At 42.9% G+C, this 26895-nt stretch overlaps 1 protein-coding gene across 1 annotated transcript in view; it reads right to left on the reverse strand.

Annotated features, from left to right (window-relative positions):
- LOC126183787 (SET and MYND domain-containing protein 4-like) overlaps window positions 1–26895 on the reverse strand; it is a 187201-nt gene that overhangs the window by 139108 nt on the left and 21198 nt on the right. Inside the window, exon 2 of the mRNA XM_049926026.1 lies at window positions 21390–21532. Within this exon, the coding sequence (XP_049781983.1) occupies window positions 21390–21532 (143 nt within the window). The remainder of the gene's footprint in view (window positions 1–21389; window positions 21533–26895) is intronic.

Consider the following 26895-nt stretch of genomic DNA (forward strand, 5'->3'; position numbering starts at 1 on the left):
AGGATTCCGCAGAAATGTTGGAACACGTGAGGCAATACTGACCTTACGACTTATCTTAGAAAATAGATTAAGGAAAGGCAAACCTACATTTCTAGCATTTGTAGACTTAGAGAAAGCTTTTGACAATGTTGACTGGAATACTCTCTTTCAGATTCTAAAGGTGGCAGGGTTAAAGTACAGGGAGCAAAGGCTATTTACAATTTGTACAGAAAGCAGATGGCAGTCATACGAGTGGAGGGGCATGAAAGGGAAGCAGCGGTTGGGAAGGGAGTGAGACAGGGTTGTAGCCTGTCCCCGATGTTATTCAATCTGTATATTGAGCAAGCAGTAAAGGAAACAAAAGAAAAATTCGGAGTAGGTATTAAAATCCATGGAGAAGAAATAAAAACGTTGAGGTTCGCCGATGACATTGTAATTCTGTCAGAGACAGCAAAGGACTTGGAAGAGCAGTTGAACGGAATGGACAGTGTCTTGAAAGGAGGATATAAGATGAACATCAACAAAAGCAAAACGAGGATAATGGAATGTAGTCGAATTAAGTCGGGTGATGCTGAGGGAATTAGATTAGGGAATGAGACACTTAAAGTAGTAAATGAGTTTTGCTATTTGGGGAGCAAAATAACTGATGATGGTCGAAGTAGAGAGGATATAAAATGTAGACTGGCAATGGCAAGAAAAGCGTTTCTGAAGAAGAGAAATTTGTTAACATCGAGTATAGATTTAAGTGTCAGGAAGTCATTTCTGAAAGTATTTGTATGGAGTGTAGCCATGTATGGAAGTGAAACATGGACGATATATAGTTTGGACAAGAAGAGAATAGAAGCTTTCGAAATGTGGTGCTACAGAAGAATGCTGAAGATTAGATGGGTAGATCACATAACTAATGAGGAGGTATTGAATAGAATTGGGGAGAAGAGGAGTTTGTGGCACAACTTGACCAGAAGAAGGGACCGGTTGGTAGGACATGTTCCGAGGCGTCAAGGGATCACAAATTTAGCATTGGAGGGCAGCGTGGAGGGTAAAAATCGTAGAGGGAGACCAAGAGATGAATACACTAAACAGATCAGAAGGATGTAGGTTGCAGTAAGTACTGGGGGGTGAAGAAGCTTGCACAGGATAGAGTAGCATGGAGAGCTGCATCAAACCAGTCTCAGGACTGAAGACAACAACAACAACAACAATGAATTAATAAATTTTTTGATGAAATTATCTGCTTCACACTGAAATAACCTTAGGCCCATTGACAATACGTTGGTTAGTTTCCTGTTTTAAGTTATTATGCCTGTTGAACAATGTGGCAAGCTGTTTAGTTTTCCACTTTGCTTATGTTCTATATATCCCAATGACTGTATTCTTCCATTTAGCTTCACGCTTTGCGATCTCTTTTTCATTTCCTGAATTAGTTTCTCCAGGATCAAATTAAAAAGCAATTGTCACAGGCTCAGAAGAATTTTATTGGAACGTTTACATTCTAAAATTGGCACAGCTACACCAAATTTACATTTACATCCACTAGCAACAACAATGGTGGACAGTGGCTGCATCAGTATTACCATCTCTCCTATGTTTTTTCTTCTTCCTATTCGATTCATGATGATGTAAAGAAAAAATGACATTTGTATAGTTCTTAATGTGTCACACTCTATGTAATTTTATCATTGTCATTACTGTATATTGTGTATGAAGACAGGTGTAATACGACCAAGGCGAAAGCAGAAACTATACCTCGGTGCTGCAAAGATAAAAAATCCTGAACTACCAACTAATGAAAACACGCTGTACAACAAGTCTTTAAATTCTTACCTATGGCGTATTCACAGACTGAGATAACAGGGGAAGTGTTCAGTTCAGACGATCTTTGTCCCACTATGAACAACATAGGCCTAAAAATTAAATACCAACCACTTGCTTAGGACGTTACTTTTTAGCCGGATGTGTTTTGTAGCAGTTTAGACATGGAAATAGTTCAAAAATGTGTGTGAATCTTATGGGACTTAACTGCTAAGGTCATTAGTCCCTAAGCTTGCACACTACTTAACCTAAATTATCCTAGGGACAAACACACACACCCATGCCCGAGGGAGGAGTCGAACCTCTGCAGGGACCAGCCGCACAGCCCATGACTGCAGAGCCTTAGACCGATCGGCTAATCCCGCACGGTGGAAATAGTTTTGGAGCAGTTAATTAGATAGTCCACAATCATGTTTTAGATATCAATTTAGATGGACAATTTCGCAGACATTTTAGATGTTGAATTAACATTGTAGCACCTGATAAACATCACAGAACAACTTAGATGTGGAAAACATATAATTTGAGGGTCCGTTAGGCTTTAAATGAGCATGGTACAGTGATCGAACAAGAGATGCTTAACTTGTAAGTTCATAGCATAAAAATTGTGTATGTGTGTTTTGTTGATGACGAAGCTTACATATTTTAGATGTGGGCACGTTGCACATTACATACCTTACGTAATTTTTGATGCCGTGTGTGCTCATATGACTTGATAGGTACAGTATTTGACATAAACATTTTTTTCGTACTTTTGATAGATATTAAAGATTGTTCAGATTCTTTTGAACATGGTGGCTGTATACTGATTGACCTCTTAAGTACTCAGCCGTGATTGGCTGTTTCGCGGTGTTATATTGCACTGTGATTGGAGGAAAGTGGCGGGGCTTAGCGCCATCTTGGTTTGTGGAGTCAGAGATAAGAGGGGGGACGTGACTGGTCATGTAATAGATAAGGAGGAGTGGCTTGTGACGTCATGGGTAGGGCACTGATCTGAACGAGTGAAGTTACAAATGCAAACAAAGTGGATGAGGGACCGATGACCTCGCTGTTTGGTCCCCTCACTCAAATCAACCAACCAACCAAAGTGGATGAGAAACAAACCTAGCTATACTACTGTTAATATTTGATAGTTGTTATTTCTGTTCTTTCAGTATTTACAACAAATTATTCATCCCTGGGAGACATCACTCTAATATCGTATTACGTTGCCTGTAACCTCGACAAAAGCCTCATTTCGGTGAAAAATGGCTCAAATGGCTCTGAGCACTATGCGACTCAACTTCTGAGGTCATTAGTCGCCTAGAACCTAGAACTAATTAAACCTAACTAACCTAAGGACATCACACACATCCATGACCGAGGCAGGATTCGAACCTGCGACCGTAGCGGTCGCTCGGTTCCAGACTGTAGCGCCCAGAACCGCACGGTTCGGTGAAAAAGAGAGACCATTTGTTTATTCACGTATGCTATATCCACCTCAAGCCACTCATGGATGATTAGAATCCTCACAGCTACGAAACTGTGGAGATGTTGATTGTTACCTTTTACCTGCAGTTTCAAATAGTCCCACACGTATTCTATAGGATTACGGTCGAGTAAATTAGCGTGCCAGCTTAGATGCGATAAGCCGGCCGCGGTGGTCTAGCGGTTCTGGCGCTGCAGTCCGGAACCGCGGGACTGCTACGGTCGCAGGTTCGAATCATGCCTCGGGCATGGGTGTGTGTGATGTCCTTTGGTTAGTTAGGTTTAAGTAGTTCTAAGTTCTAGGGGACTTATGACCTAAGATGTTGAGTCCCATAGTGCTCAGAGCCATTTGAACCATTAGATGCGATAAGATGCTTTAGCATTCATTCTATCAAGAATGTAAGTGTGCAACCTTGTAAACATGATTGTTTGCATCTTGGGAGACAGCATACTCATCATAAAGGTGTAGAAGATAGGGTAGCACTTGGTCATTGCGAATGTTGATGTAAATATCCTGGTTCATATTCTGGTACATAAAACACCTCTAATACATAGCAGACCCATTTCTGGCATGAACTATGTCTGCTTTCCACCACTTTAGGATAAACGTTTCATTAGGCCGTCGGTTCACTCGACACCTAGCACCATTTCAAAAAGAGGCAAAATAGTGTCTCGTCGGAACACACTGTATGCCTCCAGTCCGCCGCTCGTGGTCTCGCGGTAGCGTTCTCGCTTCCCGAGCACGGGGTCCCGGGTTCGATTCCCGGCGGGGTCAGGGATTTTCACCTGCCTCGAGATGACTGGGTGTTTGTGTTGTCCTCATCATTTCATCATCATCCAGGAAAGTGGCGAAATTGGACTGAGCAAAGATTGGGTAATTGTACGGGCGCTGATAACCACGCAGTTGAGCGCCCCACAAACCAAACATCATCATCATCATGTATGCCTCCAGTCTACTGCTGTCCACTTTCTATGTTGTTTAGCTCATTCAAGACCTGTATCTTTATGTCTGCGATTCAGAATGGCTATTTGAGGGGGATCTCTTCGCAACGTTCTCTCGGTTACTGAGTGAGATGGGACGGATAACAACAATTCCTGTCTTGCTTCTAACCGGTAGCCATTGCAAACAAGTGACTCTCATCTCCAGTTCCAATCAGTTAGAATCCTTTCACGACAACTCGTCGTATGCCGTGTTACATGTCTGCGAGTAGTACACCATTTATTATAGACACGTTGGAGAATATGCACCGAAACATCAACAAATCAGGCAACTTCAATTACGGTGTGGTCATGGGCATTTCCAAATACGACAACTTCTCTTCGCCATTCTGTCACGTCTCCACGTCGGCGTATCTCAATGCATTGATTTCGGCTGGCATAGACACACTGCTTCACTGTCCTGACTTCAGCCAGCGGTGGAGGATCACGTGACAGTCTGATGCCAGTTCCACACCATCTTCGGCGCCCTAATACCTCCAGTGTGTTCTTTGAAGGGGACGTCTAATATCTTGTCCAGTGAGCGTATCCATCAATTTCAGGACGATTCAGGCTGTTTAGTGCATCAACAACACGTTAAGAGGGTGTTTACTGAAAGAGGGCGTGATGAGAAGTAATGCCTCTGAATTTCTTACGCGAAATCTCTTAATGTTGATTAAATATAACAAACTTCATTAATAGTCTACATCTTTATTCTTCATGTCTACATATTTATTTTTCCCGAAGGCATGCAACTCTAATGTGCGGTTATATGATGATGGCGTCTTCTTAGGTAAAATATTCTGGAGGTAAAATAGTCCCCATAGGGATCTCTGGGGGGGGGGACTCCTCAGGAGAATGTCGTCATCAGGAGAAACAAAACTGGCGTTCTACGGATCAGAGCTGTAATGTTAGATCCATTAATCGCGCAGGAAGATTAGAAAATTTGAAAAGGGAAGTGGATAGGTTGAAATTAGATATAGAGGGTATAAGTGAAGTTCAGTGGGAGAAGGAACAGGACTTCTAGCCAGGCGAGTACGGGATTATAAATACAAAATCAATGCAGTAGTAGGTTTAATAATGCATACGAAAATAGGATGTGGGTAAGCTACTGTGAACAACATAGTGATGCATTATCGTAGCCAAGATAGATACAAAGCCAGCACCCACAATAGTACAAGTTAATATGACAACTAGCTCCGCAGATGATAAACAGATTGAGGGAATGTGTGATGAGGTAAAAAAAAATTATTCAGATAGTTGTTGTTGTTGTGGCCTTCAGTCCTGAGACTGGTTTGATGCAGCTCTCCATGCTGCTCTATCCTGTGCAAGCTTCTTCATCTCCCAATACGTACTGCAGCCTACATCCTTCTGAATCTGTTTAGTGTATTCATCTCTTGGTCTCTCTCTACGATTTTTACCCTCAGATAGTTAAGGGAGATGAAAATTTAATTGTGATGGGGGAGTGGAATTCTATAGTAGGAGGAGGAAGAGAAGGAAAAATAGTAGGTGACTGTGGACTGGCAGAAAGGAACGAAAGAGGAAGCTGCCTGGTAGAATTTTGCACAGAGTATAATTTAATCATCGCCAACGCTTGGTTTAAGAATAAGAGACCTGGAGACACCGGAAAGTTTTAGACTGATTATATAATGGTAAGACAGGGAGCTCAGAACCAGGTTTGAATCTGTAAGACACTTCCAGGGGCAGATGTGTACTCTGACCACAATTGATTCGTTATAAGCTGTAGATTATAGCTAAAGAAACTGCAAAAAGGCTAGGAAATCAGGGGGGTGGGTCCTGTACAAGCTGAAAGAAACAGACGTTATTGAGAGTTTCAGAAGGAGCATTAGGCAAAGATAGATTATAACAGGGGAAAAGAATACAGTAGAAGACGAATGGGCAATTTTTAAGGCATGAAATAGTGAAAGCAGCTGAGGATCAAATAAGTAAAAAGACAAGGCCTAGTAGAAATCTTTGGATAACCCAGGAGATATTGAATTTGTCTGATGAAACGAGGAAATATAAAAATGCGGCAAATAAAGCGTGCGAAAGGGAATACAAATGGCTTAAAAAACTGAGACAGTCAGGAAGTGCAAAATGGCTAAACAGGAAAAGCTAGAAGAGGAATGTAAGGATTTAGAAGTAGACTTCACTAGGGGAAAGATAGATACCGGCTTCAGGAAAATTAAAGAGGCCTTCGGGGGAAAAGAAAGACAGCTTCATGAATATCAAGAGCACAATTAGGAAACCTGTTCTAAGCAAAGAAGGGAAAGGTGAAAGGAGTGCATAGAGGATCTATACAAGGGAGATGAAACTGAAGGCCAAATTATAAAGATGGAAGAGGACGTAGAAGAAGATGAGATGGGAGATACGATACCGGGAAAGGAATTTGACGAGCACTGAAAAAACCTAAGTCGACAGAAGGCTCCAGGAGTAGACGACATTCCGTCAGAACTACTACTAGCCTTGGGAGAGCCATGTCAAAGCTCTTCCGCCTGATGGGCAAGATGTATGAGACAAGCGAAATCCCTCAGACCTCAACAAGAATGTAATAATTCCAGCTCCAAAGAAAACTAGTGCTGACCGGTGTGAAAACCATCGAACTATCATTTTTCATAATAAGTCAATGTTGCAAAATACTAACAGGAAGTCTTTACAGAAAAAGGGAAAACATTATAGATTCCGACCTCGGGGAAGATCCGTTTGGATTTCGGAAAAACTTAGGAACACACGCGGCAATAATGATCCTATTTTTATAGCATTTGTAGACTTATGGAAATCTTTTGATAATGTTGACTGGAATTCTCTCTTTGAAATTCTGAAGGGGCTGTTTACAACTTACACAGAAACCAGACGGCATTTATAAGAGTCGAGGAGAATGAAGGGGAAGCAGTGGTTGAGAAGGGAGTGAGACAGGGTTGTAACCTATCACCTATGTTATCCAATCTGTCATCAAGCAAGCAGTAAAGAAAACCAAAGAAAAATTTAGAGTTGAGATTAAAGTTCAGGAAGAAGAAATAAGACTTTGAGGTTTGCTGATGACATTGTAATTCTGTAAGAGACAACAAATGACTTGGTAGAGCAGCTGAACGGAAGTGACAGTGTCTTGAAAGGAGGATATACGATGAACATCAACAAAAGAAAGACAAGGAAAATGGAATGTAGTCGAATTAAATCAGGTGATGCTGAGCGAGTTAGATTACGAAACGAGACATCTAAAGTAGGAGATGAGTTTTGTTATTTGGGCTGCAAAGTGACTGATGACGGTCAAAGTAGAGAGGATATAAAATGTAGACTGGCAATAGCAAGAAAAGCATTTCTGAAGAAGAGAAATTTGTTAACATCGAGTATGGTCTTAAGTGTTAGGAAATCTTTTCTGAAGGTATTTGTCTCGAGTGTTTGCCATGTATGGAGGTGAAACATGGACGATGAACAGTTTAGGCAAGAAGAGAATAAAAGCGTTTGAAATGTTTTGCTACAGATGAATGCTGAAGATTAGATGAATAGATCATATAGTTAATGAGGAAATACTGAATAGAATTGAGGAGACAACATAGTTGTGGCACAAGCTGACTAAAAGAAGGGATCGGTTGATAGGACACATTATGAGTCATCAAGGGATCACCAATTTAGTACTAGAGGGAAGTGTGGGGGAGACCAAGAAATGAATACAGTAAGTAGTATATATTCGGGGATGAAGAGGTTTGCAGAGGATAGAGTAGCATGGAAAGTAGCAGCAAACCTGTCGTCTGAATGAAGACCACAACAACAACATATTTATTCCTCAGCATAGTCACCCTGGCGGCGAACAAATTTCTCGCAACGAGATGCCAGTCAGTTGATACTGTCATTGTTGAATCTTTGACTTTGTTGATGGAGCCGAAACCTTACTTCTGCTTGTACCGCTTCGTCACTGTCAAAGTGAAGCCCTCGAAAGTGTCCTTTAAGTTTTGGAAACAGATGAAAGTCAGATGTAATGAAGTCGGGACTGTATGGAGAATGATGGATGACAGTGAACCCTAAGCGTTGGGTTGTTGCAGATATCGCAGCACTCGTGTGCGGTGTGGGCATTGTCATGCTGAAGGAAAAGGTGTTCGATGTGGATGAACTCTTCGATTTCGAAAGTAGATTACAGCACGATGTTGATCGCGCACCAACACAGTTACGTTGCACACCACTACGTTAACACACTACAATTCGGAGCCCTCTACCGTCAGATGGCTGCAAATATATAGAATCAAGATGCAGAAATTTAATATCGTTTGCTATATTTAAAAAGCTTTGAAAGTTTTCACATAAAAATTAGGAGGCGTTACTTTTCAGCACGTCCTCATAGGTATCGTACAAGCGTGGATCCAGAGTTCGGTTCTGTCGTGCAAGGGTCACCGTTTGTTTTGTCCTCCCCCCCCCCCCCCCCCCCCGCCCCCAGTCGCCCTCTCCTCACTCTGCCCCACCCCCAACCGCACAAAACAAATATAATTTGCCGTTCCGCTCACTTTTAGCATACAAAAATTCCTACGATTTTAAGAATAATACTTACTTTTTCTCCTTGCTCTACAAACTGCAGTCAAGTAGCCTCCTAGACAGCCTTCTGTTCCTACAAGTATCTGAAGTTCCGTGGCCATATTATTTTCGGTTTGCCTAAAGGTGTTCGTTCTTCAGTGTTTCTTCTCTGACACTTCTATCTGCCTTGATCTCTCCTTTCTTCGATAGATGTGGCTGGCCCATCTCAGTCTGGTTCATTATATTCAGTCTCGAGCTTCTAGTTCCTTCTTCTTCGCCATTCTCCTCTCTCACAAACTGGTTCAGACATCTTCCACAGGCCGGCCGAACTGGCCGAGCGGTTCTAGGCGCTACAGTCTGGAACCGAGCGACCGCTACGGTCGCAGGTTCGAATCCTGCCTCGGGCATGGATGTGTGTGATGTCCTTAGGTTAGTTAGGTTTAAGTAGTTCTAAGTTCTAGGGAACTGATGACCACAGATATTAAGTCCCATAGTGCTCAGAGCCATTTGAACCACATCTTCCATAGGATTTTATTTTAGAACTCCTTTAGCTTACTGTCTGTACACTTATCTATAGTTTATATTTCTGCCCAATAGAGTAACACTGATTTTTTAATAGTTTTATGTATCATTATTTTGGTTCCTCTAGAAAAAAAATTTGTCTGTCAGTAATTTGTTGGGTGAATAAGACCCACCGGCGTGCAGCTTTGGTCGTCGCTTACATTTCATATTTCTCATCATTTCTCTTATTTACTACTAACGATAGGTATTTAAACCATTCTACTTCTTCAGATATAATAATAAAAATAAAATATATTAAGGGGGGTAGGACGTGAAACGGGCCGACTTGGAGCAGGAGAGGCACTACAGGACATTTTAATTTACACTGTCTATACTTTTACAAATAAATTCATTAAACTTTGTTAGCATGACCAGGAAGATTCAGGATTCACACCCATAACAGAGGAAGTTCAAAAACATAACAAAACAAATTTTTTTCCATGTGAAATTTCATCATTTTTTCACTTGGTATTGGCTGCATTTGTTGCTGTAGCTACACTTTTCTTCCTAAGTAAGAGAGATTCTTCGATGAATTTTTCACAGCATACAAACCATACTTACAGGTGTATGAAACTCTAGAATTTCCCAAATCTGTTAAAAACTGTGGTAAAAATTGAGATAATTAACTATAAAATTCGAGTTTTTCTAAACACAAAGTTTAAAACGTAACAGCCCATTCATTTTTCCATAGATTAAATAAATTCTAGAATTTCATGCACCTGTAAGTATGGTTTGTAAGCTGCGCTAAATTCATCGAAGACTCTCTCTTATTTATGAAGAAAAGTGTACCTATAGCAACAAATGCAGCCAACAGTAAGTGAAAAAAAATCATGAAATTTCATATTTAAAAAATATTATTTTTTCGTGTTTTTGAACTTCCACTGCTATGATTGTGAATCCTGAATCCTTCCTGGTCGTTCTGACAAAGTTTTATGAATTTATTTGTAAAAGTATAGACAGTGCAAATTAAAATGTCCTGTGGTGCCTCTACTTCTCGGAGTCGGCCCGTTTGATGTCATACCCCCCTTAAATGTTTGAATATAATAATAATAAACTCGACCGCTACTGGTCCCAACGCCGGAGCCTCATCTCGCGAGTCGTGAGGAAGGACAAAGGGGAGGAGTAACACCTCGTAAAAAAATCTCTGGGTCAATCTGGCTCCGGATGGTAGCACACTGCCTAGGGTTATAGGTGAAACCCTGTCAACGGTCTCAAAGGTGGAAGATGAATCCTGCTCCAAACGGCAGAGAGAACGGAAGAACCTAATGGAGAAAACCATCAAAAATAATCATTTCGGACTAACAATCCGATCTTATCTTGGAATTTATTTCCTGTCATGTATAATGTACAATTTCAGAATGGAAAGTCTGCTAAAAGTAAGCATAACACCAGATGGCAACTCGAAAGAGGAGTCCATCATTGCTTTATGCAATGCATCGGGACCTAAGGTTCACAAGGAAATTCTTCGCAGGCACCTAGAATGTAAACTCCGTTACTAAAAATTGGTAAATAGAAAGAAATTGAAACACTCGTAATAAGCATAAAATACAAATTTTAACAGTACAAGAAACAAAATTTTAGGACGAAAACGTTACAGAAACAAAAAACCGCAGAATTTTTAAGGGCAAAGCAACAATAAAAATTATGAAATGCCAGTACTTGATACTGCCATATATATTCATAAAAATTTAGAAGTTAACATTACAGAATCCAAATCCAATTCAGAAAGACTGTCACTTATCACAGCGAAATGCATAAGTAAAAAGTATACACTGAAGATCCAAAGAAACAGATACACCTGCCTAATATCGTGTAGAGCCCCGCGAGCACGCAGAAGTGCCGCAACACGACGTGGCGTGGACTCGACTAATGTCTGAAGTAGTGCTGGAGGGAACTGACACCACGAATCCTGCAGGGCTGTCCACAAATCCGTAAGAGTACGAGCGGGTGGAAATCTCTTCTGAACAGCACATTCCAAGGCATCCCAGATATGCTCAATAATGTTCATGTCTGGGGAGTTTGGTGACAAGTGGAATTGTTTAAACTCAGAAGTGTTCCTGGAGCAACTCTGTAGCAATTCTGGAAGTAAGCGGTGTCGCACTGTCCTGCTGGAATTGCGCAAGTCCTTCGGAATGCACAATGTATATGAATGGATGCAGGTGATCAGATAGGATGCTTACGTACGTGTCACCAGTCAGAGTCGTATTTAGACGAATTAGGGGCCCCATATCACTCCAATTGCACACGCCCCACACCATTACAGAGCCTCCAACGGATTCAACAATCCCCTGATGCCATGTAGGGTCTATGGATTCATGAGGTTGTCTCCATACGCAGACACGTCCATCCGTTCGATACAATTTGGAACGAGACTCGTCCGACCAGGCAACATGTTTCCAGTCATCAACAGGCCAATGATGTCGGTGTTGACGAGTCCAGGCGAGGCGTAAAGCTTTGTGTCGTGCAGTCATCATGAGTACACGAGTTCGCCTTGATGTTTCGTTGAATGGTTCGCACGCTGACACTTGTTGATGGCCCAGTATTGAAATCTGCAGCAATTTGCGGAAGGGCTGCTCTTCTGTCACGCTGAACGATTCTCTTCAATCGTCGTTGGTCCCTTTCTTGCAGGATCTTTTTCCGGCCGCAGCGATGTCGGAGATTTGATGTTTTACCGGACTCCTGATGTTCACGGTACACTCGTGAAATGGTAGTACGGGAAAATCCCCACTTCATCGTTACCTCGGAGATGCTGTGTCTCATCGCTCGTGCGCCGACTGTAACACTACGTTCCAACACACTTAAATCTTAATAACCTGCGTTTGTAGTAGCAGTAACCGATCTAACAACCGCGCCAGACACCTGTTTCCTTATATAGGCGTTACCGACCCCAGCGCCGTATTCTGCCTGTTTACATATCTCTGTATTTGAATACACATGCATGTACCAGTTTCTTTGGCGCTTCAGTGTATGTACATTTGTTAACTGCGGTGCTCCAATTAATGTTGACAATAAGAGAAATCCGAGTAACGTAGCTGCGTTCTGGGAACTATTAAAGACGAAATATTAAAAATTCCAAAATCAAATGTTGTGGTAGTACTGGGGAATTTTAAGCACACAAATAGGGGTGGAATAAACTTTTCGAAAAACAGTAGGAGAATATTGTAACGTTACACGTATGTAGGCGAGCTAGTCGTCCGCCTAGAATTCGTACAAGGTAAGGTGAATTTGTTTGCGCAGTTGTGCAGCCGCAGGCCCGAAAGCATGACGCGGCCGTGCTCTATTAGCTAGCGTTACAGCCTCTGGACCATGAGGTCCCGTGTTCGATACCCGACTGGGTGTCTGTGTTGTCCTCATCATTTCGTCATCATTCGGAAAAAGTGGTGATACTGCACAGTGGAAACATTGGGAACTTCTAGTGGCGCTGATAACCACGTAGTTAAGCGCCGTAGAAACCAAGTATCACCAGCATCATCACGACGGGGCGGCGCGGGCCGCTACTGCCGCACCGGGCGAGCAACGTTCGTTAGCAACGGACCGGATGTGGGGAAAATCTCGAAGCTGCGAATCTGGACGGCTGTTACTCGCAGGTCCTTTGTGCATGGGATGCTGCGGGAAATGGGGAAGTGTAAGAAAATCTTAAAGAGGGCTAAGTTACAGCTCTTTGAGATTCGACAATAACTCGCAGTCAGATATTAGCGCAAATGTGCATACATCTGCGGTCTCCGAAAAATGAGGCACATCCAAAGGCATAATAATGTCTTTAAAACTGCAGAAGTTAATATTTCACAATGAATAAACATTTACATAATGAAACCCTGAATTAATAACTTTTAATCACTTCGTGCTATTTCAACAAACGGTATCTCAGGTGATAAAATTGCACTACAGCAAACATCCCTGAAAACTACGTGTCTGTCTCTGTTTTATTTATTGATTTACGACGCTTTTGCATTTCCTTCATTATACAAATATTTGTCAGAACATTTTATTCCCCACATTTACAGAGCAAATTAATGCAGCATGAATACCTCATATTTTGTTATACTTGTGTGTTTATTTCATGAATAGTTTACTGGTTTGCCAGTAAATTTACTTAAACCTTGCTTGCAAGTACTGTGCTAATTTAAAAGTGGTCAGTCGCTTGTGTTCGCTGACACCACTTTTGTAAAGAGTTCCAAAAGACGCCTCTGACAAGCAGGCATAAATAATTGTTCAAATAATACTTAGCGACAATCTGTAGTCATTTAACCTGAGCGCACTTGCGAAGAGTACTGCCTTGTTTATTTATGAACCAACTACTACTTATATTTATTGTAAATGATCTGAGTGTAACAGAATGTTTCTGACATTCCTTATTTAAATATTGTTGTACTATATTAGGTTAGTCCGGAAAGTGGTCAATCTGAATCACATCACATCTGTAGGGCTTGAGCACGATGTATTTTTGGTAGGGATGGCCTTCAGACAAAGAGAATTGGACAGTGGCGGAACACTGCTGGAGTCAAATGGAGGCTGGAACTTCCGAGTGGAGCGTTTAGGGGAGTGATTCTGGACACTTGTTGTCGAGTGCAGGAACAAGGCAGACCTGCGTATGATAACGAGCGTGATTCGATAGTAGAGGGGTTCGATTCTGTGCTGTGAAGGGACTTTATAATTCGAAAGTTCTGAATGTACTCCAGAGTTAGACACTTAACGTTTTCCGCTTTCGAATAGACAGAACATGAGTTACTATTCTTCGTACAGCTTGTGATAATTTGTGAATAATTATGCTGAGCTCTGAACTATTTTGAGCTGGTGAATCCTTCGTGTATTGTGATCACGAAATAGACTTGATGACTACTCGGTTTGGAGATTTTGCTACCATTCCCGTAAGGCGCCCACTGCAACTTTACTGCATTTGATAAGGGTATTTTCTGTCTGTATTTTAACTGAATATCGTAGGACCACTTCTCGTTTGTTTGAGATGTTCTTTCTTGAATATACATTATTCAACATAATTCTCTATTGTCTTCATCAATTACAGACGTTATGACAGAACCTTTTTTATCAAATTACTCGTTTATCTATTATTTTATATTTCTGTGCATTTTACTAGCTCGCCATTGTAGCCAATGCATAGATTATCTTACTGCAGGATCATAGCTGCAGGTTATTATTTGCAGCGAATTAGCTGCGGGGCATGAGAGTAGGCGTGTGCGGTTCGACCCTATGACTACATGGGGCTATTCTTTTTAAACGAAGACGTGCTTAGCACAAGTGCCTAAGGTACGAGCAATATCAGGCAAAGTCGCAACTGGTCTGCTCGTATGGGCTGCTGTTCAGAAGAGAAACTATTCAGCAGTTACTATTAGGTACCGTCGCAATATCCAGCCCATAAAAGAACGAACAAAAATGGCAATCTTTGTAAAACATTTCAGTTGAAGTTAATGTCAGCTTCCTTCAAAAAACTGCCAAGAAAAGCAAAAACATTGATATTTCCAAATATAATATTAGGGGAATTAATGTTAGATCACGTGGCTATTTCTCATAGAAATATTAAAGAAATCATGAATGTAAAAGTAACAAGAAACAGGGAATTTGGCTCTGATCATTACCTGACTAAAATTAAACTGAAAATTCGCCCTAATAAAAACCAAAAGAGGCAGCAAAAATTGATTAAATATAATACAGACTAGCTCAACATCACAAAAGAGACGATAAAACATTTTCAAGAAGAAATTAAAATAGTTAAATCAGGAAAACGGGAAGAATTATCCAAAGAAATCAACAGTCAGCGAAGAAAGAATTTGGATAAAAAAATTATAAAGAAAGTGTGGTGGAATAAAACATGAGAAAAAGCAGTTGCAGAAAGAACGAAACAGTGGAAAAAATCGAAATGTTCTGAAAAGACTGAGTATCTTGATGAGTTTAAACTGCAAGGGAAAGAAACAACAAGGATAATAAAGAGTACTAAGCGATCTTTTGAGAAGTCACCACTTCTTGACATACAAAACAGCTGTGTTGAAAATAACTCTGGAATTTCTATCAGATGCTTAAAAATCATCAAAAGGGCTACCAAGGTCCAAGTATTTGCTTCAGAAATGAAAATGGCAAAATACGTCTAAGCATACCCAAAACTGTTAAATACTAAGAAAGTAATTTGTACAACTGTTGAACTCTGAAGAAGCGAACTGTAAGCTAAAATTTCTAGATCTTCATGGAACCCAGAAGCATGTCTCCCACCTATCTCCCACCTACCACAGCTGAAGGAATTTAAAAAAAAAAAAAAGCAATAAATACCCTGAAAAACGACAAATCCAGTGAAGAAGACCGTATTACAGCTGAACTTACAAAAATGTCTCAACCAAAAGTTGTAACCAACATTCAGATCATGTTTGAAGAAATGTAGGAAACTAAAAAGATTCCAGAAGACTGGAAGTGTCTCTTATCCACCCTTTGAACAACAAGGGCGGTAATCATGATTCAAATAACTGCAGAGATATATATATATGTTGCCAGTGGGTTATAAAATATTTTCAGCAATATTACTAAACCACGTAGAAGCAACACTTGATAGCCATGTGGAAGAATATCGGAGTGGATTTAGGAAGGGCAGATCTTACTCAGAACAGATTTTCAATCTCAAGTCCACAATCCGTTACAGACTTAAAAACTCTAAAGACACAGTTGTAATATTTATAGATTTTAAAAAGGCATTTGATTCGGTTGATAAGGAAGCACTGGATAAAGTGACCAGAGAATTTGGCATTAAATCTAAACTAGCAAACCTTATTAGTGAAACGCTCACAGACACCAAAAGTAAAGTTTCGGGGTGAAATATCTAAGGAATTCAAAACAAAAACGGGTGTAAGGCAGCTGAAAATAGTATGAGAATGGAAACAAAAATTTAAAGAACATAAGCCATCACCAATAAGACTGGGAACTAAGAATAATGGTTCTAAAATTCACTGTCTAGGATTTGCGGATGATTTTGCCATTCTTTCGGAAAACCTAACAAATGCAGAAATACAAATCTATCTGTTAGGAAAAATAGTTAACAAAGCAGGTATAATGATTTCTGTTGAAAAAAATTGTGGCAAACATAAAAATACTCCAGAAATCCTAGCAACAGATATTAGACAGATAAAGAAGGTCAATAAATTTAAATATTTTGGAGAAATGATTCAGGAAAATGGCTTAGAAAAATTAGCTGTAGAAGAAAGAGTACGTATAATAGAGGGAGCATATGGTATAATCAGGAACATTTGCAACAAAAGGTCACTGTCTGAAGATTTGAAAAGACAGCACTACAGCACAGTAGTAAAACCAGAATATCTTTATGCAAGTGAATGTTTAGTATTGAATTACAAATTTCACAAACTTGAAGTCCTAGAAAGAAGAATCACTCGAAAAATACTCGGTTCGCTAAGAAATACAGGTGTATGGAAATAAAGAAATAATGAAGAAGTATACCGCAACATAGAAATCATAATTGAAACGATACAGAAGAGGCGACTGCTATTTTTTGGACGTTTAAAGAGAACGAACAGGAACAGGTTCATCACACAGGTTTTTAAATATCTGTGGGACAAGGAATCAACAATATCCAGGACTCAAAAAGTTAGGAAAGATTTAGAAAGAAACAATATAAGTGAAAAAGACTCAACAGAAAGAGATTTCTAAGAAGAAACTGTTGAAAATGGAAGGATTCCAAGGCAGGAGGGTGAAGAAGACAGGGTCAAAATGGTCTGAGGAGAGAAAAAGTAAACATAATGAGAAAATGAAAGAAAACTGGAGGAACAAGAAAGAAGAACAAAGGAGATGGTAGCGTCGAAATTGGCGAGTGGGCCTTAGATGACTCAAACCTTAAAATAATAATGATAGTAGTAGTAACAATTTTTACATTAGCGTTTAGTACATCACTTAAACATAATGTCCAGAAAATTGTAAGTCAGAGAAGTATCTGAAAGGCATTCTTCCAAAAATTTGAGAATTGCATATGTGATCAAATTAAGTTAAGAATTATATTAGCAAGAAGCTCTCACAACGTTGACAGTGTCATAATTTAAACGGTTTAAAATCGAAGAGAGTACTCACCATTTCAGTTAGTACTACTATTGTAAACAGCGGTCTGCAGACTACGGCTGTCTGCGCGTATAAATGATGGGAATGCGACTTTTCTACCTTGTCGTACAGCGCTTGTGAAGTCAAACTCTCTGTTATTTTTGTTTTCTTGCTGGAGGGTCTTGCCCATTTTATTTTACTTAATCAACTTCCTATGGTCTGGGAGTTCTACCTGTGGACTCATGAATCGCGTAAAATCTGTTGCTTACTGTAGCTACGGCCAGTCAGTTAATGTACGCCTTTATCTGGCTGCAATGTTCTGAGTCAGGTCGAAGGCCCATCCACGAGGCTAGGCCCTCAGTCAAGAAAATGAAAACTATCCTTTGTTAAATATACACGTTGTCCCTAAAAATGTACACACTCTTTTACAACTCATAGCTACAGTACTTTTCTTCTTTTTCATGTGAGACGGTTTGAAGAAATGGCTGGAGGGAAGCTGAACCTTGCTCAAAGGAATTTCATTCTGAAGTGCTGCTGGAAGACTGAGAACGCAAGTGAAGTGCAAAGACAGTTCAAAATGAAGTTTCAATGAGATGCATCAACGCGACTCACCATTACTCGCCTGTGAGATAAGTTTGAGGAAGAGGGAGCTGTTCAGAATGCCCAAAGGAACCATTCCGGAGGACCACCATCATTCACCGGCTCCACAGGAGAAAGGGAAGTCATCGAAAGGTTTCAGCGATCTCCTGGAAAGTCTGTGCTGCAAGCGGATCATGAAACAGGAGTTTCTAAAACGAGCGTCCATCGCATATAGAAGCGTGTTCAATGGAAAAGTTTTATTCCTAGATTACTCCACGGTCTGAATGAGAATGATCATAACCGGAGAACTGAATTTTGTGAGAAGTATCAAGCAAGATGCGCGCAGGACACACAATTCCCACACAAGATTATTTGGAGTGATAAGCCCACTTTTAAATTAAATGGTTCGATTAATCGTCACACGTATACCTACTGGACAGCTGAGAATCCTCACGTGACGGTGGTATACCATGTGAATCTACCAGTAGTTATAGTGTGGTGTGGTACATCAGTATTTGGTTTGACTGGATCTTCCTTTTTTGGCGAAACCTATGAGAGCCTACTACAGGAATACGCCATGCCACGCATTGAAGAGATGTTTCGGGATGGAGAATGGTACTTCCAGCAGGACGGAGGATCTCCCCACTACCAACGCGACGTAAGGGCCTACCTTGATGAAACATAGCGAACAGGTGGATAAGACGAAAAGGCAGCGACGACTACGCACCACGCTCACCAGATTTGAGCTCTACGGATTATTTTCTATGCGGGAATGTTAAGCACAATATTTATAGCACAAGATCAGCTACAGTCAATGAGTTGAAAGCAGCCACTGAAAACGAATGAGCCAAAAATACCAATTTCAACGATTAGGAACGTGCTGAATTTCATCTATCAGCGTCATCAGCGTCTGGACCGTAGTGGTCAGCAATTTAGATAAACGGTTGGTTTCCATATTTTTTCACATTATTTTTAATTTTGAATTGTTTCCGTATCTTTCTAAGGATGAGTAAAAGAGTGTATATATCTTTTTGGGACACCCCGTAGATTGAAATTTCTAGATTTCTTTCCCATTTCCAAGGCACTTTAATTTTCGCGATAATTTATACCCAAAAGTTAGCTATGAAATTTGGAAATTCTTCTTCTTTTCTCTGGCGCTGATGTCGTCTACTACAAGGTCCGATTGACAAATTTTTACTGTAGTATGTAACATCGTGCCTGGACGCCCTTTCTAGCGTCACAGTCGCCAAGGTTACCTAAAGGACGGGAGTGGTGCGAAACGTGTAAACTTTGTTTTGTGTATTGCCGTATATTAACTGATTATGCATCGCATTTTCTGAGGCGGACTTCGGAGACCAGCCCACCATTCATCTAAAAGAGCATGGGAAACCTCTAAAAACTACACTCAGTCTGGCCAGTGTACAAACCCACGGTCCTTAATCCGCCGCGCGAATTCCATCTGGGTCTGTCTCACCTCCATGTTTCGCAATATGTATGCGCTGCATGTTGCACTACACGAGGAAGTTGAAATTTGGAAACTGATGTATGAAAAATATATATGCAAACACTTCTACTAAAATAGTGTTTGGGTTGGGTGATGACCCTCAGGAAACCCCCTGTGGATCTGCGACTGGTATAAGGGGTGATCAAAAAGTTTCCATTTGAAGGCCGTACAGCCCACAGCCGGTATGTCAATCAGGCAGAATCGCTGTAAGCATTGAGGCAGTCATCCCACCGACTTATCAGGCTTAAGACAACCATTTGATAAAACACCATGTCCTGCTGTGTAAAGAAACCTTTTTAAAGGGAGCGAAGGCGTGGTAATCGCATGGGAAGAGATCAAGACTATAGGGCGGGTGCTCGAGTGTTTTCCACTTGACTTAGTGTAATGGATGAGGCGACGAGCAACAGTAATGGAAGTTGGTGCACTATTCAACAGCGTTTGTTTTCGATAGACTTACTGCCCCGTACATATTCTTCATTTTCCAATGGTTGTCTACCAGTGTTTTTCTTCGGCAGGGAAGAAAACAATAACAGCAGCGTTTGGATGCATTTGGTGACAACGTCATTATAGATAACGTTTTTGCATTTACCGTACGCATGTCTGAAGGACAAGAATACGACACCAGTCCTCTGCCTATATGTCAGTGCTTATACACTATGTGATCAAAACTATCCGGACACCCCCAAAAACATAAGTTTTTCATATTAGGTGCATTGTGCTGCCACCTACTGCCAGGAACTCCACATCAGCGACCTCAGTAGTCATTGGACATCGTGAGGGAGCAGAATGGGGCGCTCCGCACAATTCACGGACTTCGAACGTGGTCAGGTGATCGGCTGTCACTTGTGTCACACGTCTGTACGTGAGATTTCCACACTCCCAAACATCCCTAGGTCCACTGTTTCCGATGTGATAGTGAAGTGGAAACGTGAAGGGACACGTACAGCACAAAAGCGTACAGGCCGACCTCGTCTGCCGACTGACAGAGACCGCCGACAGTTGAAGAGGGTCGTAATGTGTAATAGGCAGACATCTATCCAGACCATCACACAGGAATTCCAAACTGCATCAGGATCCACTGCAAGTACTACGACAGTTAGGCGGGAGGTGAGAAAACTTGGATTTCGTGGTCGAGTAGCTGCTCATAAGCCACACATCGCGCCCGTAAATGCCAAATGAATCCCTTGCTTGGTGTGAGGAGTGTAAACATTGGACGACTGAACAGTGGTAAACCGTATTACACAATGTGGCGATCCAATGGCAGGGTGTGGGTATGGTGAACTCCTGGTGAACGTCATCTGCCAGCGTGTGTAGTGCCAATAGTAAAATTTGGAGGCGGTGGTGTTATTCGTGGAGGGAGCTTGCACCCCTTGTTGTTTTGCGTGGCACTATCACAACACAGGCCTACATTGATGTTTTAAGCACCTTCTTGCATCCCACTGTTGAAGAGCAATTTGGGGATGGCGATCCCATCTTTCAAGACGATCGAGCACCTGTTCATAATGCACGGCCTGTGGCGGAATGGTCACACGATAATATGATTCCTGTAATGGACTGGCCTGCACAAAGTCCTGACCTGAATCCTGCAGAACACCTTTGGGATGTTTTGGAACGCTGACTTCGTGCCAGGCCTCACCGACCGACATCGATACCTCTCCTCATTGGAGCGCTCCGTGAAGAATGGGCTGCGATTTCCCAAGAAACCTTCCAGCACCTGATTGAACATATGCCTGCGGGAGTGGAAGCTGTCATGAAGGCTAAGGGTGGGCCAACACCATACTGAATTGCAGCATTATCGATGGAGGACGCCACGAACTTGTAAGTAATTTTCAGCCAGGTGGCCCGATACTTTTGATCACATAGTGTATATCCGCTTCTGAGTTGCATTACGTCGCACATACACTCCAACAACACCCTGAAACGGAATATTTTTGATCGCCCCTTATACATCGCTGTTGGTACGCACTGGAGGTCGGCGAGGCAGGGCAGCGTGAGCACGCGGGCGACCCTGTCCTGGTCGGTGCGCATGGCCGCCACCTCCTCCGCCAGCTCCGCCGCCTCTGGGAGGCCGCGCACCGCTGCCAGCACCGCGTCCGGATCCCAGTCCATCTGCAAAACAATACTTCTGTCAAGTAAAATAAACCATTTCTAGCGCTGCGGGCAACTCAGATTTTTTTGTGCCAGCGGGAGCAGATAATGTTTCACCCTGACACACATATGAAGTTGAGACCAAAATATTGTTTTACATGTTCGCCAGTAATGTAAGTCTAGTGATAGCCAGATAGGTGAAATGGTTTTCTTTATACTGCATTTTAAAGTAGCCGAATTGAACACTATCATATCGTAAGTATTTGGACACCTGTTAGTGGACACTAATATGGAGTGATCTCGCCCGGTTAGCCGAGCGGTCTAACGCACGGCTTTCCGGAGCGGGAAGGAGCGCCTGGTCCCCGGCACGAATCCGCCCGGCGGACTTGTGACGAGGTCCGGTGAGCCGGCCAGTCTGTGGATGGTTTTTAGGCGGTTTTCCATCTGCCTCGGCGAATGCGGGCTGGTTCCCCTTATTCCGCCTAAGCTGCACTTCGTCGGCGATTGCCGTGCAAACAAGTTCTCCACGTACGCGTACACCACCCTTTCTCTACAACGCAAACATAGGGGTTACACTCGTCTGGTGTGAGACGTTCCCTGGGAGGGTCCACCGGGGGCCGAACCGCACAATAATCGTGGGTTCGGTGTGGGGCGGCGGAGGGGTGAAGTGGACTGCAGCAGTCGTCGTGGGGTTGTGGACCACAGCGGCTGCGGCGGGGACGGAGCCTCTCCGTCGTTTCTAGGCCCCCCGGTTAACATACAACATACAATATGGAGTGAATCCACTGTCCATCTTTACGATGGCGTGAACTCTGCTGGAGAGACTTTCAATGTGGTGGCTGAATGTCTGTGGACTAAATGGAGCCCATTCTCTCTCAAGAACTAAAACCAGAGAAGGTAGTAATGTTGGGCGATGGGGTATGGAGCGAAGTCGACGTTCTTACTCAGCCCAAATGTGTTCCACTGGGTTCAGGTCGGGACTCTGGGCATACCAGTCCATTTCAGGAATGTTATTGTCCAAAAACGATTACCTCACGTATGCTGCTTTATGGTATGCACTGTCGTGGTGATATAAACAATCATCCTCTCCAAACGGTTCCTCTACTGTTTATAGTACACACTGTTGTAAAACGTGTTCATCTCTTTCCGAATTTAGAGTTTTCTTAAGCGCAGTGAGGGGACTACATACTAAGCAGGAGAAACACCCCCATACCGTAACACCACTTCCTCTGTACTTCACTATTGGCACTACACATGACGGCAGGTAATGTCCTCCATGCATTCGTCAAACCCAAACCTTCCATCGGATTGTCATAGAGTACTGCGTGATTCGTCACTCCAAATCACTCGTTTTCAATCGTCCACTATCCAGTGACTTCGCTATTTACATCATCTCAAGTGTTGGCTGCTACTGACTACAGAAATGTGTGACTTACGAGGAGATGCTCGAGCACTTTTCAACTCGCTACACACGGTCATTGTGCTAGCTGAACTGTTGGCAGCACTTTGAAATTAACGAATGGTTCCTTCCTCTGATTGCATGCGACATTTTACAACCGCTCGATGGTCCATGTCCTCCAATATATGAGATCTGCCTGGTCTTGTTTAGCTGTGGCTGTACCTTCACGTTTCCACTTCACATTTACATCACCAACAGTCGACTTCGGCAATTTTACAGGGGTTGAAATGTTCGTGATGGATTTGTTACTCGGGTGACATCCAATGATTAGTCCATGTCCGAAGTCACTGAGCTCTCCTCACCAACCCATTCTGCTGTTACTGATTGTTTACTGACAACAAGAATTTCTTGCCGCCTTTTATACTGGCGGGCTCTCCCCTCGTGTCACCTGGTGGTCAGTATTGCATTACATGGGGCTGTGCAGATGGTTTTGATCAGCCACTGTATATGTTTCGTTGAAATTGGGAATCACGAATGTCGTGTCTTCAAAAAAATACTTTCTTTGGGAAGAGAATGGCCCACCATTCCTGCAGCGGTACCAGATTGGTGGCGGTGCAGTTTGATCGGGTGCCTCATAACAGAGTGAAATTCGCCGTTGCGGCTTACGGACTTGCCGGTTTTTGTGAGCCATAGCCACATTCACTGATGAGCCGAAACATTATGTCCATCTGAAACTTCCTGGCAGATTAAAACTGTGTGCCGGACCGAGACTCGAACTCGAGACCTTTGCCTTTCGCGGGCGGCAAAGGTCCCGAGTTGGAGTTTCGGTTCGGCACACAGTTTTAATCTGCCATGAAGTTTAATATCAGCGCACACTCCGCTGCAGAGTGAAAATCTCATTCTGGGAACATCCCCCAGGCTGTGGCACAGCCATGTCTCCGCAGTATCCTTTCTTCCAGGAGTGCTAGTTCTGCAAGGTTCACTAGAGATTTTCTGTGGAAAGTAGGAGACGAGGTACAGGCAGAATTGAAGCTGTGGGGACGGGTCATGAGTCGTGGTTGGGTAGCTCAGATGGTAGAGCTCTTGCCCGCGAAAGGCAAAGGTCCCAAGTTGGAGTCTCGGTCCGGCAAACAGTTTTAATCTGCCAGGAAGTTTCATACCAGCGCACACCCGCGCTGCAGAGTGAAAATCTCCTTATGGATTATGTCCATCTACTTAAAAGTGTGTCGGTCCACCTATGGAAAGCAATGCAGAAGCTGTTCTGCATGGCATGGATTCGACAGGTCTCTGGTTTGTTTTCGTGTGAACGTGGCGCCACATTTTTACATACATGCCATGCAATTCCCGTAAATTATGGACCGGTGGCTGTGAGCGTGGAGTTGGCCCGTCTCTGATACGTTCCGTTGTGTAGAGACAGGAGAATCTGGTGCCCAAGACATCAGCATGGATTCACTACCATGCTCCTCAAACCACTGTAGCACGATTCTAGTCTTGTGACAAGGACAGTTTTCGTGCTAGAAGATGCCATCGCTGTCGGGGAAAGTATCAAGCATCAAGAAATGGACGGCCAGAGTGGTTCAAATGGCTCTGAGCACTATGGGACTCAACTTCTGACGTCATTAGTCCCCTAGAACTTAGAACTAGTTAAACCTAACTAACCTAAGGACATCACACACATCCATGCCCGAGGCAGGATTCTAACCTGCGACCGTAGCGGTCGCGCGGTTCCAGACTGTAGCGCCTAGAACCGCTCGGCCACACCGGCCGGCGACGGCCAGAGTGGCCGAGCGGTTCTAGGCGCTACAGTCTGGAACCGCGCGACTGCTACGGTCGCAGGTTCGAGTCCTGCCTCGGGCATGGATGTGTGTGACGTCCTTAGGTTAGTTAGGTTTAAGTAGTTCTAAGTTCTAGGGGACTGATGACCTCAGAAATGGTTCAAATGGCATTGAGCACTATGGGACTTGAATTCTAAGGTCATCAGTCCCCCAGAACTTAGAACCACTTAAACCTAACTAACCTAAGGACACCACACACACCCATACCCGAGGCAGGATTCGAACCTGCGACCGTAGCGATCACGCGGTTCCAGATTATAGGGCCTAGATCCGCTCCGCCACCCCGGGAGACGATGACCTCAGAAATTAAGTCCCATAGTGCTCAGAGCCATGAAGAAATGCAGGTAGTCCACAATAATGTTCACGCAGTTCGCAGCTATCATGGTGCACTAGATCACTACCATAGGTCCCACTGAAGACCAGGAAATGCTCCATAGCATAATATCGCCCTCGCCAGCCTGCTTGCGTGGCACTGTGCATGTCTCGAGCAGTCTTCCCCTGCGTGACGCCATATCCTGACACGGCTATCGACCTGGTGTAAGAAGAAACGTGGTTTATGCCACCAGACAACATGTTTCCGCTGCTCCACGGTCCTATCTCGAGGATTTCGGACCCACTGCATTCGTAACTGACGATGTCGTTCGGTCAACATAGGAACGTTTGCTGTGTTGCCCCACGTCTAACAATGTGCGCTGGACCTATCAGAGATCGTCGTCTGTACTGCATCAAGGAGTGGAAAAACCACCGATCTGGACGTCCTGTCATGAGGCGTGGACGTCCGACACTCGTGGTTTCACCGCTCTTCAACCACTTCCCAGAAATGCTCACGGAAGTAGCATGCGAACAGCCGATCAGCTGGCCGTTTACGAGACGCTTGTTACCAGGCTCCGCGCCATAACAATATGCCCGTTGCGAATGTCAGTGGATTCTCTCATTAGCGGCTCGTACCGTCGGTAGAATGAATCCTCATTCATTTCTGCTCCGCTTATGTAGGGTGTTAATGATGTATTCCATACTCTGAGAGGTGGTAGTATGGACCAAAACAAGAAATAATTGTCCAGTAAATATGGGCTCTTATGCATACCCTCCGAGGTATGAAAACTTGTTCATCTTCGCTACTGAGAAACACGTCTCTTCTAGTGCAAGCTCTTTCCGATTACGAAAGACATACAGAGTACAGTAACCAAATGAGAACACGTTATTCTGTTACTGTGAAACAGCAGGGCTTCTAATGTAATCTGCTTGCTATTACATACCACCTACACTTGTGAGCCATTGCTAAAGGAGGTCCTCCATATGGTGTCCGCTCATAATAAGACATGCTTCCTTCCGACCTTTTAGGGAATCACACTGGAAAAGATTGCTGTATAATTGTGCAGATGTACCCTGCGTTCTGAACATTTTTCAGCATAGGGGACACGGGCTCGGCGGTTCCTCCCACTTGTCAGCATAACAGGAGATCATGTTTGCCATTACTAGCGTGGAATAACAGGCTGCCATTACGTTATTAAGTGCACAGATAAAACTACAATGCAAAATAATTTCGTGAATTTATCAACTAGAACTAATATATGCGTAGCACTTACCACAAACTGTGAATATTGTTAACTACAACAACACTAACAGATTTTTACTGTATGCTGTGTCCATGGACAATAATGCAGCTTGCAGTAGAAGAGCTGTGTTTAACACTAGAGAATACGAACAAGTGCTTACAACTCATCAGTGCATTTTAGAGCCAGTGTTTACTGGACATTTTTGTCGTCTTTTGGTCCATACTACCACCTCTCAAAATCTGAACTATTTTTTAATACCTTGTATACTTTCCTTTCTCTGGGTGGGCACTGCTCACAGTGTTTTGGCTCGTCAGGTTCAAATGGTTCAAATGGCTCTGAGCACTATGGGACTTAACATCTATGGTCATCAGTCCCCTAGAACTTAGAACTACTTAAACCTAACTAACCTAAGGACAGCACACAACACCCAGCCATCACGAGGCAGAGAAAATCCCTGACCCCGCCGGGAATCGAACCCGGGCACCCGGGCGTGGGAAGCGAGAACGCTACCGCACGACCATGAGATGCGGGCAATAGGCTCATCAGGTATCTTGTGCAGTTGGTCATAATCACACTCTGTCTGACTAAGACCTC

Source organism: Schistocerca cancellata, chromosome 4 (assembly GCF_023864275.1).
Source record: "Schistocerca cancellata isolate TAMUIC-IGC-003103 chromosome 4, iqSchCanc2.1, whole genome shotgun sequence".
Lineage (NCBI taxonomy): Eukaryota > Metazoa > Arthropoda > Insecta > Orthoptera > Acrididae > Schistocerca > Schistocerca cancellata.